The following is a 16,532-nucleotide window of genomic DNA, read 5'->3' on the forward strand; positions in this document are numbered from 1 at the left end:
TGAGTGCTGGTCTGCAGTCTTCCCTCTGCCATGGCCCCCAGCCCCCAGTTCTCTTGCATCGAATTTTCCCAACTTACACTTTGCTTTTCTGTCAGCGCAAAGGTCACTTCCCCTTTTCATTTTCATGACATTCAGACCTATGTTTGTTTTCTTTACGCCCGCACAACTGTCGAGTTTTGCTTTCTAGGAAGGTTGAAATGAGAAACAAAAACCTCTCGAGTCTTGAACATTAGAGAGAAAAACCGTGCAGCCCATTTCCTTGCTTTCACTTCCCTTTGTGTTAACCTCACGATGACGTAGAACATACATACTGGAGAAGCAGGAAGACAAACCTCGCCCATAGGCCAGTGCCTGAAAAGAAAGGTATAACATTTTTACATGAAAAATCACAAATGGGTAAGGAGAAGAAGGCTATTTCTCCCTGACTTACTAGTCTATCTCTCACCGCCCCCCTGCATTCTCAGCATGAGAGAGTTGAACAAAAAGGGAACACCATAGAATCCTGCAGACTGAATGAACAATGGAAGTTCACTATTTCCTGTAATATTAGCTTCTACCAGGAGATGTCACCATTGAGCGCAACACGTTTTTGGTGATTTCAGTAAGAGACTGAACCATAAAAGCTGCAGTGGCAACGTCCAAAGCATGTGCTTACTGAAAGGTGAAATTGTTAGCAGAAAGAGTAAGGGAGCCCCAGATAAAGAAAGACAAGATACAGCTTTCAGGACACAAGAGAAATCGTTTCAGGCCCCAGCGATTTTTCCAATTTTCCGTGAACTCGGCCCCACTGGTTCTACTTCCCCAAGCACCCTTCCAGGGAGGTGTCAGAATGGCAAAGGAATGGGAAAACCTCAGTAGTTAACGCACTTTAAGGGAACAAAGGGAGTGCGAAATAGTCTCTACCCGGCGTGGAAATAAGGAAATAACCGTATCAGAAGACCTAAATCCGGGGTACAACTCCTAGCGCTGTCTCAAAAGTAAGCAAGACCCTGTTTTCCTCGCCCGACATAAGGAGTCCAAGACCCCATCCAGTTTATACTGGTTCTCTGAGCTTGCCTGTAGTCCCTTCCCCTAGTCTGACCTTCACCTCTGCTTCATTATAATGTTAAAGTCCCCGTCCCAGGAGGAGCACAAGCTTCATTAATGTAACACGGGATGCCTGCATAGGTAGGTTTTCTAAGTCACCCCCCCCCTTTACACGTGATGACAAAGCTCCCCTAAACATTCATCATAAACCTTAAATAAAAAGCACCCGCTCACCCCTGCTGGGGAGTCACGGCTTTGGAAGTGTTTCTCCTTACTTGATGCAAATACAGCTTCCTGTGTGTGACATCCCCACCTGGTGTAGTCTAGCTGGAACTCACCAGGGAGCAGACTCACCTTAATTGGGTTACAAAATGATTACAACTGGGTCACTCCCCTACTTACTTAGACAAAACAAACTTTTGCCTTCAGCCTCTGAGAGGGCTGTTGACCCTTTTGATACGTGGTCAGGAAAGGAAGGGGTCGCCCCTGAGAACTGGGTCCCTCACACAAACACTCCAGGAGCAAGGGCAAGGATCTAGGGGCATTAACTGTTTTGCTAACAGAGAAACCAGCGCCCCCACAGCAGGGGAATTCTAATGTCCTCAGGACAAGGTGAGCCTGCCCTCAGGGAGTGAATCCAGGACAGGTGGGTTGACGTCACTCAATCCCTCCAGAGGAAAACTGTTGCTAGAAGTGATAACTACCTTGTCCGTAAAGTGTTGCTGGGAAAATAAGATCGTCTTGGAATTACAATCATCATAGCACAAGCACCTTAAAAGAACCAGGCTTTCTGCTGGGGGTACTGGGACAGCCCTAGGAGAACTAGCGGCCCCTGGTAAAACAAACAAACAAACAAACAAACAAACAAACAAACAAACTGTGGAGGAAAATATATGTGTTAGTCCTGACTTTGTGGTCCCAGTGAAGCATAGCCTCAAACCTGACTGAGGTTCCAGAAGGAAGAGGAACATCAGAGAAGCTCATTCATTAATAACCATCAACCTCTGCTGTGATCCAAATGGGAAATAAAACGTAGTCCTTGGTTCTAAGGAGCTTAATTGCCAAAGGTGGTCTGGTGAATCCCTAAACAAATATAGAAACCCTAAGGACTGAAGGAGCTAGCCTTCCTGTGTAGAGAGTAAGGAAGATAAAAAGGAGCTAAAATTTTGTTCCTAGACAGTTAAAACAATAAAAGTGAGTGATTCCCATTTGATTGATAAGTATCCATTGGGATGGACACATGGGAAGTCTCCTGGGAAAATAAACTTCCGTCGTACAATTATTCACTTAGAATGATGACATCTTCTTAGACAACATGGCGAATGCACAAATGAAAACAAAAAAAAGAAGTAAAAGTGGAGGGAAATGTTCAGACAATGAAAATGTCTGCATTTCCTATTTAAGAGCCATGCTTCGAGTTGGTCCTCAGAGAACCTGGGCCCCGAGGTCCCCCAGCCGCCCAGCTCAGCCCGGCCAGCAGCCCCCTCGGCTTCCCCATGGCTCTCCTGCGCCCTCTGCTGACCGCCCTGGCGCTGCTCACCTGCCGCCCTGGAGGCTCTCTGGGCTGTGCCCTGCCTGGGAGCCACGCGCAGGTTAGCAGGGACAACTTGGTGCTCCTGGGCCAGATGCGGAGACTGTCCCCTTTCTTGTGCCTGCGGGCCAGAAAAGACTTCCGCTTCCCCCGGGAGATGCTGGAGGGCGGCCAGCTCTGGGAGGCCCAGGCCGCCGCCGCCGTCCTGCGGGAGCTGCTCCAGCCGACCTTCAACCTGTTGCACACGGAGCGCTCCTCGGCGGCCTGGAGCCCCGCGCCGCTGCACGGACTCCGCTCTGGCCTCCACCGGCAGCTGGAAGCCCTGGACGCCTGCTTGGTGAATCCTCAGGAAAGGGTAGGAGTGGGGGAAGGAAGAAAAGCCAAGTTTGATCCCAAGTTTGATCTTGGCCCTGGATCATGGCCAGCAGGGGGCGAACTTCCCTGTGAGGGTTTTGTTCTCCTACTCAGTGTACTGGGTTCCCTGTTTCCCTTCACGTTCAGCACTTAGCTCATCATCGCCATGGGGGCATTCACTCGGGTCCCCCAGCTATTCATCAGGACACAGAAACAAGCCAGCCTACATGGTTTTGAAAACATAGAATTCCCGTTTAACTTTTGCTCTCTGCCCGTGGCTTTCTACTCTTAACAGAAATCTTGAAGCTAGAAACCACAACAGAACCAGAGCACCCTTGTGGATGGGCAGGAGGTGGAGGGAGCGAAAAGATTGTGTAGGAGTGAATGGATTCAGTAAAGTAGGGTGGGGGAAAGGGTGAGGGGTAGGGGGGAAGAGTGCCAGGTGTCAGGATCGGCCAATAAATTCCATGTTTTCCCCACTTCACTCTGGGAGATGATTCCTCTCAGGCATTCACCTGCCACTGTGTGCCGACTGACTATAAATCTGTAACACCCCTGACGTGGGTACCAAAAACTTTGATATTTTCTAGGACACCTCTCAACTTAATGGAAATGCCAGCTTTTGACAGGCATTTTCTGGTAAGTTGTATGACTGTGCCAAAGGACTCAATAGACGAATATATTCTGATTAGATTTACGTTAAAGAGTAAGGATTACAAAGTTTTTCAGAATAAAAACCTCAAGGAGTTTCCTTTGATAAGAATTTAATATATCAAGCAAATTTAATAAAATGGAAAGGAGAACATGTTTTCTAAATGCTAATACAATGTGAAGGCAAATATTGGTTATATAAAAATATACATAGAGATAGGACAAATGCAAGAATAAATACATAAATAAATACATAAATAAATACATAAATAAACAAACAAATAAACAACAAATAAATAACACCTGTGCCGTCATTGCTTAGGGACTGAGGCCTTGGGAGATGATTATTTTTAACCTATTCTTGCTTAATACTACTGACAAAGTAGTCAATGAATTAAATATACTCTACTAAAGCAGGAATGAGAGTCTCTTGAAGTGAGCAGACATAGTGCAGGGTGATGTGGCACGTGAGTCATTGAGAATCACTTCAAGGTGACCCCAGGTCTCCATCCTTGATGGCCAAGCTGTCTTGCAAGGTCGCCGAGGAGGACAAGGCTCTCATGATTTCCAGCCTGACAATTTCCCAGGCGCAGTCACTGTATCCCTCGTCCTCCAGGTAGACGCGGATGTCCTGGAAGTACCTCTTGATGGCCAGGGCAGGGCCGTGCATCCCCGGGGCGCGCTCTCCCTCGCCCGCGGCCTGCACCAAGCAGGCGTCCAGGGCTTCCAGCTGCCGGTGGAGGCCAGAGCGGAGTCCGTGCAGCGGCGCGGGGCTCCAGGCCGCCGAGGAGCGCTCCGTGTGCAACAGGTTGAAGGTCTGCTGGAGCAGCTCCCGCAGGACGGCGGCGGCGGCCTGGGCCTCCCGGAGCTGGCCGCCCTCCAGCATCTCCCGGGGGAAGCGGAAGTCTTTTCTGGCCCGCAGGCACAAGAAAGGGGACAGTCTCCGCATCTGGCCCAGGAGCACCAAGTTGTCCCTGCTAACCTGCGCGTGGCTCCCAGGCAGGGCACAGCCCAGAGAGCCTCCAGGGCGGCAGGTGAGCAGCGCCAGGGCGGTCAGCAGAGGGCGCAGGAGAGCCATGGGGAAGCCGAGGGGGCTGCTGGCCGGGCTGAGCTGGGCGGCTGGGGGACCTCGGGGCCCAGGTTCTCTGGGGACGGCCTCGAAGCATGGCTCTTAAATAGGGAATGCGGACAATTTCATTTTCTGAACATCCTCTGCACTTTTACTTCCTTTTTTTGTTTTCATTTGTGCATTCGCCATGTTGTCTAAGAAGATGTCATCATTCTAAGTGAATAATTGTACGACGGAAGTTTATTTTCCCAGGAGACTTCCCATGTGTCCATCCCAATGGATTCTTATCAAATGAGAATTATCTTTGTCCTACTAAAGACTGAAGTGAGTAGGTATGTAAACACACAGAGACACACTCACTCACTTTTATTGTTTTAACTGTCTAGAAACAAAATTTTAGCTCCTTTTTATCTTCCTTACTCTCTACACAGGAAGGCTAGCTCCTTCAGTCCTTAGGGTTTCTATATTTGTTTAGGGATTCACCAGACCACCTTTGGCAATTAAGCTCCTTAGAACCAAGGACTACGTTTTATTTCCCATTTGGATCACAGCAGAGGTTGATGGTTATTAATGAATGAGCTTCTCTGATGTTCCTCTTCCTTCTGGAACCTCAGTCAGGTTTGAGGCTATGCTTCACTGGGACCACAAAGTCAGGACTAACACATATATTTTCCTCCACAGTTTGTTTGTTTGTTTGTTTGTTTGTTTGTTTGTTTGTTTTACCAGGGGCCGCTAGTTCTCCTAGGGCTGTCCCAGTACCCCCAGCAGAAAGCCTGGTTCTTTTAAGGTGCTTGTGCTATGATGATTGTAATTCCAAGACGATCTTATTTTCCCAGCAACACTTTACGGACAAGGTAGTTATCACTTCTAGCAACAGTTTTCCTCTGGAGGGATTGAGTGACGTCAACCCACCTGTCCTGGATTCACTCCCTGAGGGCAGGCTCACCTTGTCCTGAGGACATTAGAATTCCCCTGCTGTGGGGGCGCTGGTTTCTCTGTTAGCAAAACAGTTAATGCCCCTAGATCCTTGCCCTTGCTCCTGGAGTGTTTGTGTGAGGGACCCAGTTCTCAGGGGCGACCCCTTCCTTTCCTGACCACGTATCAAAAGGGTCAACAGCCCTCTCAGAGGCTGAAGGCAAAAGTTTGTTTTGTCTAAGTAAGTAGGGGAGTGACCCAGTTGTAATCATTTTGTAACCCAATTAAGGTGAGTCTGCTCCCTGGTGAGTTCCAGCTAGACTACACCAGGTGGGGATGTCACACACAGGAAGCTGTATTTGCATCAAGTAAGGAGAAACACTTCCAAAGCCGTGACTCCCCAGCAGGGGTGAGCGGGTGCTTTTTATTTAAGGTTTATGATGAATGTTTAGGGGAGCTTTGTCATCACGTGTAAAGGGGGGGGGTGACTTAGAAAACCTACCTATGCAGGCATCCCGTGTTACATTAATGAAGCTTGTGCTCCTCCTGGGACGGGGACTTTAACATTATAATGAAGCAGAGGTGAAGGTCAGACTAGGGGAAGGGACTACAGGCAAGCTCAGAGAACCAGTATAAACTGGATGGGGTCTTGGACTCCTTATGTCGGGCGAGGAAAACAGGGTCTTGCTTACTTTTGAGACAGCGCTAGGAGTTGTACCCCGGATTTAGGTCTTCTGATACGGTTATTTCCTTATTTCCACGCCGGGTAGAGACTATTTCGCACTCCCTTTGTTCCCTTAAAGTGCGTTAACTACTGAGGTTTTCCCATTCCTTTGCCATTCTGACACCTCCCTGGAAGGGTGCTTGGGGAAGTAGAACCAGTGGGGCCGAGTTCACGGAAAATTGGAAAAATCGCTGGGGCCTGAAACGATTTCTCTTGTGTCCTGAAAGCTGTATCTTGTCTTTCTTTATCTGGGGCTCCCTTACTCTTTCTGCTAACAATTTCACCTTTCAGTAAGCACATGCTTTGGACGTTGCCACTGCAGCTTTTATGGTTCAGTCTCTTACTGAAATCACCAAAAACGTGTTGCGCTCAATGGTGACATCTCCTGGTAGAAGCTAATATTACAGGAAATAGTGAACTTCCATTGTTCATTCAGTCTGCAGGATTCTATGGTGTTCCCTTTTTGTTCAACTCTCTCATGCTGAGAATGCAGGGGGGCGGTGAGAGATAGACTAGTAAGTCAGGGAGAAATAGCCTTCTTCTCCTTACCCATTTGTGATTTTTCATGTAAAAATGTTATACCTTTCTTTTCAGGCACTGGCCTATGGGCGAGGTTTGTCTTCCTGCTTCTCCAGTATGTATGTTCTACGTCATCGTGAGGTTAACACAAAGGGAAGTGAAAGCAAGGAAATGGGCTGCACGGTTTTTCTCTCTAATGTTCAAGACTCGAGAGGTTTTTGTTTCTCATTTCAACCTTCCTAGAAAGCAAAACTCGACAGTTGTGCGGGCGTAAAGAAAACAAACATAGGTCTGAATGTCATGAAAATGAAAAGGGGAAGTGACCTTTGCGCTGACAGAAAAGCAAAGTGTAAGTTGGGAAAATTCGATGCAAGAGAACTGGGGGCTGGGGGCCATGGCAGAGGGAAGACTGCAGACCAGCACTCAAGGATACAAGGGCCTGAAGGTGGCTGCTTCTGCCAAAGGCTCAAACAAGAACCACTCGTAGGCTGTTCCTCCGGGTGAAAGGACCGCACTCAGCTTTGCGAGACCAGCCGCCTGATTTTGCTTTCACTTAATGGGCATGTGAGGAGCTCTAAGGAGAGGAGGAGAGACTCCTCCTCTAAAGAAGAGTCGCGAACCTGCTCCCAAGAAAACTACCATCCAGAACCCGCGTTGTGCTAAGGAGCCCCCTCTGCAGGAACAGTGGTTATCGGCCTTGCTTGAGCATTCTACTTAGTTGATAACTCCACTCTTGGATTCTTTGGGTGTAGATGTGAGGGCAGGGTTCCCTGTATTTAGTGTGTTGCTCTGTGCGTCCGGATGCCTGAGGGCCTTGAGCAATGCAGGGCAGGAATCGGCTGGCAGGGAGGGTGGAGGTGTGGCCATGTTCACATTCTGGCTCCTGACGCTGGAAAACCTTGGCCGCTTCCAGCTGCTGCTGCATGGTGATCTCTCACAGCCCATCCGTGAGCACCTGGGCGCCGAGCCCTGCCATCCCCCAGTCCCTCTCAGGTTGACCAGAAGCCCCTGTGGACGGAAAGTCTGCACCACTGGGGGACGCATGTAATTAACTAACTTTCGCTATGGACCTTGTACCTCTCATCTCCATTCATTCACCTCCAAGCCCAGGATAGTGAGCTCTATTCCATTACGGACTTCCAAAATTATGGTGTTTCATAATTATGGCGTTTAATAACTTCAGCATTGCACCCGGTCCACTCTTTTTGTCTGTTAATGTGCGCTGTCTACAGGCTAAGTAAGCATGGCTGCATCCCGGCTCCTAGCCGCCACTCATAGAAGCACCTTTGAAGATCTATCCCTTTCCTCTAGAATAGCTCCTCGGGAGTGTGCAAGGTAGCTGTGGGGCAAGAAAATACCTCATCAAGTCATGAGCCCTTGGCATCTAGCCCAGTGGCTACCATTGGAGGATCTCAAAACAATATACGTGAAGAGAATAATCGTGCTGATCGTAAAAACAGAAAGAATAATACCAACACATAATATATAGCATTGATTTGAGAGAATAATATAAAAATGACCAAAAGACACAATGTGAATTATGGTTCAAGGGAGGTTATAAAAGATTTTTGAAGAGTTTTTTTTTTCAACGTTTATTTATTTTTGGGACAGAGAGAGACAGAGCATGAACGGGGGAGGGGCAGAGAGAGAGGGAGACACAGAATCGGAAGCAGGCTCCAGGCTCTGAGCCATCAGCCCAGAGCCTGACGTGGGGCTCGAACCCACGGACCGCGAGATCGTGACCTGGCTGAAGTCGGACACTTAACCGACTGCGCCACCCAGGCGCCCCAAGAGTTTTTTAAAAAAGAACAACAACCACCATTTAATGGATTACAAAAATATTTTCTCTGTATTTGTAAGATGTAGAATATCAGATTGAGAAACAAATTTCTGGTTATTATTGGAGTACTCAGTCTCCATTTTTCTCTTTGCCTTTTCAGTAAGCACCTGGAAAGAACTGTCAACTGCTTTTTCCAGCCTGGCAAACAGTGACATAATTAATTAAAATCGGTTGAGTATGACATCATGTCCTGATTGTTTCCTACAGGGATTATTAACTAAGGGAAGAGTGCACTTCAGTTTTCTTTCTGACAACTTCCTAGTCCTTCATATGGGGAATGATGCCCTGGAAGAATCTCTGGACAGCAATATCCCCATAGGACAGGGCTGAAGGATTTCTATATTCAGCCTTTCCTCCAGTAGTTCCTGGTTTGGTGGTTAAGGCTAAAGGGTAGATTTCTCCAGGAGGATCTTCCTCTAAACTAGCGGTGTCTCCATACTGAGCCGACTGAAGATATGCTGGAGAATCTGATAGCAGAAACAGAGATCTTATGCCTTCTGGATTTTGATGATATCTCTACTTTCCTCAGGAAACTTGAATTGGATTCTGGCATTCCATCCTAATTTATAGGCATTCCTTTTCAGATGCCTTAAAAGAATGCAGGTGTCCTTATTTTCCAGGCTTTGGCTCCAAAATCATAGCGAACCAAAAGAACAGACTCAGCTACCGCTGACCATCACCATTGCCGTCTGCAGAGACCAGGAGTGGAGAATTTCTCAGCTTCACCTGGACCACAGTGAAACTGCAGGTTGCCAGCTCTTAAACAGCGCGCGCCAGGCCCCCTCGCTACGCCCCAACGGCCAGAAGGGGGCGCTCGAACTCAACGTAACGACCCAACCGGCATCTCCCACCAGCGGAACCTGCCAGGGCGTCAAAAGCCAGGTCCCGCGGAAACCGCAGCTTCGCAGGCAGCGGGAGCCCCTCCCGGGAGAGGCGCCGCGGGAATCCGGGACAGGGTGGGGCCGCGAGGACAGGGAGCAGACCCCTCCCGTGTGGAGCCTGACCGCCGAGGGGGAGCTGAGCCGCACTTCGCACCGAGCCTTTCATGTTCATGGTCGGCCCCTGCGTGGATCCTCTCCTTTGTCGAGCAGTGTTTCAGCCAGAGCGGTTTACAAAGGGCTCATTTCCTCGGGATGCGGGGCAGGACTGAAAGTGTACTTCGTGGGGTATGTTTGCAGATCCAGGATTGTTTCTGGGGGAGAAGGACGGGAGGTCAGGGAAAGGCGGTACGCATCTACAGTCTGGACACGAATCAATATGTATGATTTTATTGAAATGTAAAGGTTACTTTTTCCTGCAACGTTAAACTGTTGGAAAAATATTGAAAAGTAGGTGTATTAAAACTCGGATTATTTTAACGTTAAATATTTTATGTATACCAAACCCAGAATTTATCATTTCCTGGGCTTCGATAAAAGCAAACTCATAAATCATTTTCAGAACTATTTTGCTCAATTTATCTTCATTTGAGAGAGTTGCCGTCTGAGAGAATTTAACGTTAGTACTGAAACGGTATTGGAGAAATAGCATACACATGTTTAGTTTACATTAATTCTTTTCTCCATCTTTCCCTAATTCCTTTCCACGTTCCAGGTGATATTCTTTTCCCACAGTTTGAAAATATGATTTTATGGCAGGCCATTATTTTGATAATCTTTTCTTCGGCTGAAAACAGTGATAACTGTCTTGTTGGCACATTTTTAGGCTCGATCTCCATTTTGACTAAATCAAAATTTTCATCAAGTGCTTCTCTATGTATTGAGACATACACTTCACTATCAGAGGTAAGTAAGCAAATCATACTCCTTTCTGGCAGTGTCGTGTGAATAGTGTTCGGGATATTTAGCAAGTAAATGAACTTCAGTTTCTTTGACAAAAAAAATGGGTAGACCAAATGGAATTTGTCAAAATCGAATTTTGCTGCCCCCTTCACCCAACTTGTACAACTCTCAGGCTTTTGTAATTCAAGGCCAGATCTTGTCTTTATTTAAAATTTTGATATTTTGTTCATCAAGGATTTTTTGTCATTAACTTTTGTTGTTAAGAATGTTGCCTTGAGGGGCGCCTGGGTGGCGCAGTCGGTTAAGCGTCCGACTTCAGCCAGGTCACGATCTCGCGGTCCGTGAGTTCGAGCCCCGCGTCGGGCTCTGGGCTGATGGCTCTGGGCTGATGGCTCGGAGCCTGGAGCCTGTTTCCGATTCTGTGTCTCCCTCTCTCTCTGCCTCTCCCCCGTTCATGCTCTGTCTCTCTCTGTCCCCAAAATAAATAAAAAACGTTGAAAAAAAAATTTAAAAAAAAAAAAAAAGAATGTTGCCTTGAAATATTTCTTCATTATTAAGTCATTTGACACCCCCTTTCAGGTTGTGTGTGAGGCAAGTTCCTAACTCACCCAAACCAAATGGCCACACTGGAGTTTTTGATGTGAAGCATTGTGATTTTCCTTGGCTGAAAATTATGTCTGAAAATCAGAGAACATCCCCTTTCCCATCTCCCTCATTTTATATTTACATATAAATATATATATATATATTTTTTTTTTCTTACAAGTTGTCTTTGTCTTTTTACCATTGTTTTACCTGTACCTTAAAGATTGTCACCACAGGTGGCCTGAAACTAAGTGAAGATGCCGGAAGAGATTATTTATGTCAGCTACTTATGCATTTCACAGAGTAGCTGTAATTTGCCAGACATCTTGCTGAGGTTCGGGTTCTCCAGAAAGAGCTTCAAATGTGCTCTGCTGTAACAACATAGGCTGGGCTTTGCTGCTTCACTAGGGAACCTCTCGTGCCCAGGGCTCCTGCAGGCAGCCCTGGGCACGAGAGGTTCCCATTTGGGAAGCGGGACTCCCCTGTTCATTAAGCTTAACAACAACCGTGGAATTGTCCAATAGTCGAACTATGTCGCACCCAAAATACAAAATTAGGTCCATCTGTGTGAACCGCCATAGAAAGATTGCCGGGATTGTTCTGCAGAGCTCCGTGTTATATAGAAGCTATACAGTGATGCCTTTGGTATACGCTTATACAAGCGGATCCAAAAAATACATTGGTTCTTGAGTACCAGCTAAATGCTAAGCACTTAATGCTGTTGATCGAGCAGCGAGTCCTGGTTGTGCAAGGCGATAATAAACAACTGAGCCAAAAGTCATAACATAGACTAAAGGAGTATGCCTGGGGAAAGAAAGGCAACTTTCCCAGCTGGAAAGTTCAACGGATTCACCTTGAGAAACCTTTTTCACTATAACAGGAAAGGAGGAGAGGAGGGGTGGGGTACACATTTGTTTTTCTTTTTTTTTTTTTTAGTTTGGCAAAGAGAAATTCTCTTCTGGTGGCTTCTGCTTCCTGTGTGAAGTGGCATGTGATGCATGTGTTGAGGTTGGGGGAATAGAAGTTTGTCGAAGTGGAGAACGTTGGAAATAGTTAAGGACAGGAGACTTGACCATGGAACAGTGATCCAGGTCCCAGGAGCAGGGAGCAATGTCAGTCTTGTTCACTCGTGTCTCTTAAATGCACTGAGAAGGAATTTAGCCAAACAGGTGGGATGAATGGAAGTCTGAACTCCAGGTAGCAGTGGAGATGTCCCTTAGCTGGAGACTGTAGGACTGTGGTGGCACAATATACTTGCCTGGGTGATCGTATCTAGCGAGTCTCAGCCAGATCAGGTGCGGGGAGATGCAGAGGGTTTGGTCTTTTGCCCGATAGGAATGATGAAACAAGAAGGAGGTGAGGGTGTTTAGAATGTTGCTTCAGTCATGGTCCATGAAGTCTATTCGTTGGCCAGGGCCTCCATAGCAAGTACTACCATGGACTGGGGGGCTTAAACAACAGAAATTTGTTATCTTGCAGTTCTGGAGACTAGAAGTCCAAGATCAAGGTGTGGGCAGATTAGGTTTCCTCTGAGGCCTCTCTCCTTGGCTTGTAGACAGCTCCCTTCTTGCCGTGTCCTCACTTGACCTTTTCTATGTCTCTACACCTTCTTATAAGGACACCGGTCATCTTGGGTTAATGCCCACCCTGAGGGCTTCATTTTAGCTTAATCACCTCTTTAAAGACCTTCTCTCCAAGCGCAGTTCCATTCTGAGATACTGGGGGGTTGGTACCTAACTATGTGAATTTTGCGGGGCCGCTGGTGGACACAACTCAGCCTATAACATCTACCATGGATGAAGAGAGAACAAAGACCAGAGGTTGCTGATGGACACCTGTAAGAGCCAGCAGACTGTCGTTTCCTGACTAATTGGCCTATGAAGGGCAATTTGGAAAAAGCGAAGGCAGAGGTCAGAGAGTGGGATTCTAGACTGGATGGTTCTAGTACTTCACAACGTAGAGCAGCCCCAGTTTAAAGCAAAGAGCTGTGAGTCAGAAGCGGCTTGTTATGGGACCCACGGCCAGTCCCTCAGCACGTGAAGCCACTACCTCTCCTTGGGGGAGTAGTGTTTGCCCTCGGGAGCATAAGGAGGGTCACTCCTGAGGGTCACCCCCTCCCTGAGTTCTCTAGCCCTGGGTTTTCTACCGATGTGGTTACTCATCCTGTCTGAAATTCACGTTAGGAGAAGCAATTTTAAAAATTAATGTTCACCATTTTAATTATGTAACGAAAAGCAGACGTGAATCTTCCCAGGCTTCAGTTGCCGTGTAAGTGTGCACCTGCCTGGAGGAGATAAGGGCTGCTTCTCTAGGCCTGGATGAGGGAGCCAAGGCAGGTGAAGAGACTGGAGGAGAGCCGGGATGAGCTACATTGACCCCACCCTCTTCTCTCCTCCAGGTGGAAATGGCACAAAGGGTGGCTCCAGTCGCTCTTCTATTATTTCATGGGGACTCCTCCTCCTTGGTGACTCCACTTTTTGGTGGCTCTTCTTTTTTCAGCAGTGACTCCACTCGGCCCTGTAGCGGCATTGACCCCGACCATGTGGATGGCTGTGGAGAGACCTTTGGAATGTTTGGCCACGTTGGCTTCAGCGGGCTGAATTGTGGTCCCAGGTGAGCCCAGAACACCCGCATCCTTGTCACAAATTGCAGAACCTGCCTGTGGTTCAGGTGCGGTGTAGGTCCTGAAGAAGATACCCCATGACTCTACCAAGCATGCAATGATCACCAATTATTCGCATTGAGCACACGATCCTGCACAGTGTCATCAAGAATGGCTGTAAGAAAGGACTTACCCATAAAGGGGTCTGGCAGGCATTGCTTTTGTGCTCAAAGACACCCTCCCCCTCTACACCACCTGCTCCACGCACAAGAAAACTTGTGCACACACTTGCCAAGATGGCACCAAGTTCAGGTCACCTCGTCGGTGTTCTAGGCAGCCACCAGCAGGTGGAGCCTGAGTCAGGTACTGGGGGAGAAGAGTAAGGAATGGGAGTGGCCTGATTCGTGGTGATAGAGACCTCCTTCCTTCCCACCCGTCTGTGTCCCTCCTTTTCACCCACTCAACCCTTGACCCTTCCTCACGCTGTCCTCACTTCGCTACAGGTGCTGTGTGTCTGCAGTGTGAACGTTCCTGTCACTGATGACCGGGCGACCCATTTGCCCTGCTTTGGTGGTGTTGAGCCGGGCAACGCCTCAGGGGGACCAAATGGCAGGGAGAATTGACTTCTGAGTTCAAAGTTTGTTTCAAAACAGATGGGTCTTGCAGACAATGCCCACCTCTGAGTAGCACCTGTTGTCGCCTCAGGCCTGAGCACATCCATCTCAGCACCTAGTTTGCAGTACTGACCCCCTTCGTTGCTGGGCTGCCTGGTGGGCAGGAGAGGGGGTGACCGGTGTCATGGCTCACTGTTCATGTCCCTACTTTTGCATCCAGTTCCTTTCCAGTGGCTTAGAGAGTGACATGCGTGTTACTGGAAGACATGTGTCCATTTCTTTCCCGAACCTGTAAACAGTGTTTTCTCCTTTCCCTCCCGGCTTTGCCGAGCCAATTTTATCAGCTGCCCTGCCTGCAGCTACTTCCCCATCAGGAGGGAAAAGTGGAGAACACGTCCTGCTTTAGCAACCCCAGCACGCCCGTGGTCCATGCTTCCCGACAGACCACCACCACCAGCAGCACTTTACCAGAACAGAGCCCCAAGTTCTGCGTCCCCTACTGGCCCCAGGGCACGTCCCGTGGGGGTGGGGGGCCAGCAGTATGCTTTCACCGAGGCTGAGAAATGAGTCGCAGTGCCCACTTCTGCAGCTGTCATCCAGAAGGGAATGGGATCTTGGGCGCAGGTGGAAACTGTGCCCCACCATAGATTCATGGTCCTAGATGTTTCCCCCTCACCCTCTGAACTCAAGGCTTCACTACAGCAATTTTGAGTTCCACAGGTGGGGTATAGGAGTTACAGTCCCTGCTCTCCACTGGGGCCAGCTCAACACCTTTGCAAGGGGTTCGTGCTAAACTTGTGTGCAGTCCTAAACTGGCCTCATCTCTGTCCTGAATATTTGGATGATACTTGACCCCAGCTTCCTGGAGGGAGCGCTAGATCTTGACTGCCCTTGTGCTAGTTAGTGATAGGAGATTTGCCAGGTACCCAGGCAGATAATGTAGGAAGATGAGAATTGGTGGATGGTGGAGAGCAAGGCCCAGGGGTGCAGGGCAGGGACTCTCTATGAACCCAGGCTCTAGAGGGGGTGACTTATGGGCCCTTGATCTGTCCTGAGAGCCCACAACCACCTTGGGAGAAGGGATTGTGACATTTACTCGGTGCTGTGGGCATACAGTCTCACACAATCTAGCTCTTCTGGGTATGCTTAACATGTCCAGAAAAGTGTGTATATAAATCTTGTGCGATTCCTGTGACCAAAATAAAGCTGTCAACTTTGAACACATATGTGGAATCCCAGAGAATGTCCACCATGTCTTTAAGGTGGGGTACACAGGGTTGTGGAGATACAGGTATTCGATGTTTCACCTTCTACCCCTCAGAAAAAATGTTGAGCACACACCTCCAATGTTTATTTTTATTTATAATATATATATTATAGTTATAAGATACTATGCATATTATAAAGTGTATGTTTGTAATAGAGATTTTTTATTTTTATTTATTTATTTTTTATTTATTTTTTAATTTTTTTTAACGTTTATTTATTTTTGAGACAGAGAGAGACACAGCATGAATGGGGGAGGGTCAAAGAGAGGGAGACACAGAATCTGAAACAGGCTCCAGGCTCCGAGCCATCAGCCCAGGGCCCGATGCGGGGCTCGAACTCACGGACCGCGAGATCATGACCTGAGCTGAAGTCGGACGCTTAACCGACTGAGCCACCCAGGCGCCCCTGTAATAGAGATTTTAAGATGGATAAGAATCTATGATAAAATATTTTTTTAATGTTTATTTTTGACAGCACAAGCGGGGAAGGGGCAGAGAGAGAGGGAGACACAGAATCGGAAGCAGTCTCCAGGCTCTGAACTGTCCACACAGAGCCCGATGCGGGACTTGAACCCATAAACTGTGAGATCATGACCTGAGTCAAAGTCGGATACTTAAACATCTTAGCCACCGAGGAGTCCCTATGATAAAACATTTTTAAATTATATTTTTATTATTAAAGGGACATCATGATTTGTCCTCAAAAAATACACATAATATGCCCCTAGGACAATGTGACAATCTGCATCAATATGCAGGGTAATTACAGGAATATAATGATATTTCCTAGAATCCAAGTAAAGGTTAAACAGTAAAACTTGAGAAGAGGTAAGAACTACATAAACCCTAACAACCTCAGAACATTGTCGTTAATGTGACTTAGCTCCTAAGTTTAAGGTTCTGGCTTTCTTGATTCAATTTTTTTTTAATTAGAGAGTGTTTTTTTTTTTTAATTAGGTGAGCAGGGGAGAGAGGCGGGGGGAGAGAGAGAGAGAGAGAGAGAGAGAGAGAGAGAGAGAGAGAGTCTTAAGTAGGGTCCACACTCAGCATGGA

At 47.6% G+C, this 16,532-nt stretch overlaps 2 protein-coding genes across 2 annotated transcripts; one reads left to right on the forward strand and one right to left on the reverse strand.

Annotated features, from left to right (window-relative positions):
* Positions 1-2,522: 2,522 nt before the first annotated feature.
* Positions 2,523-3,065, forward strand: LOC124524285 (interferon omega-1-like). Its single transcript, XM_047096468.1, has one exon. The coding sequence runs from the start codon at positions 2,523-2,525 to the stop codon at positions 3,063-3,065; it is 543 nt and encodes a 180-aa protein (XP_046952424.1).
* A 984-nt stretch (positions 3,066-4,049) lies between these two features.
* On the reverse strand, positions 4,050-4,640 carry LOC124525723 (interferon omega-1-like). Its single transcript, XM_047098293.1, has one exon. The coding sequence runs from the start codon at positions 4,638-4,640 to the stop codon at positions 4,050-4,052; it is 591 nt and encodes a 196-aa protein (XP_046954249.1).
* Positions 4,641-16,532: the final 11,892 nt, after the last annotated feature.

Source organism: Lynx rufus, unplaced genomic scaffold (genome assembly GCF_022079265.1).
Source record: "Lynx rufus isolate CCGP_SWC_20201006 ecotype Redwood Valley unplaced genomic scaffold, mLynRuf1.p SCAF_10, whole genome shotgun sequence".
NCBI lineage: Eukaryota > Metazoa > Chordata > Mammalia > Carnivora > Felidae > Lynx > Lynx rufus.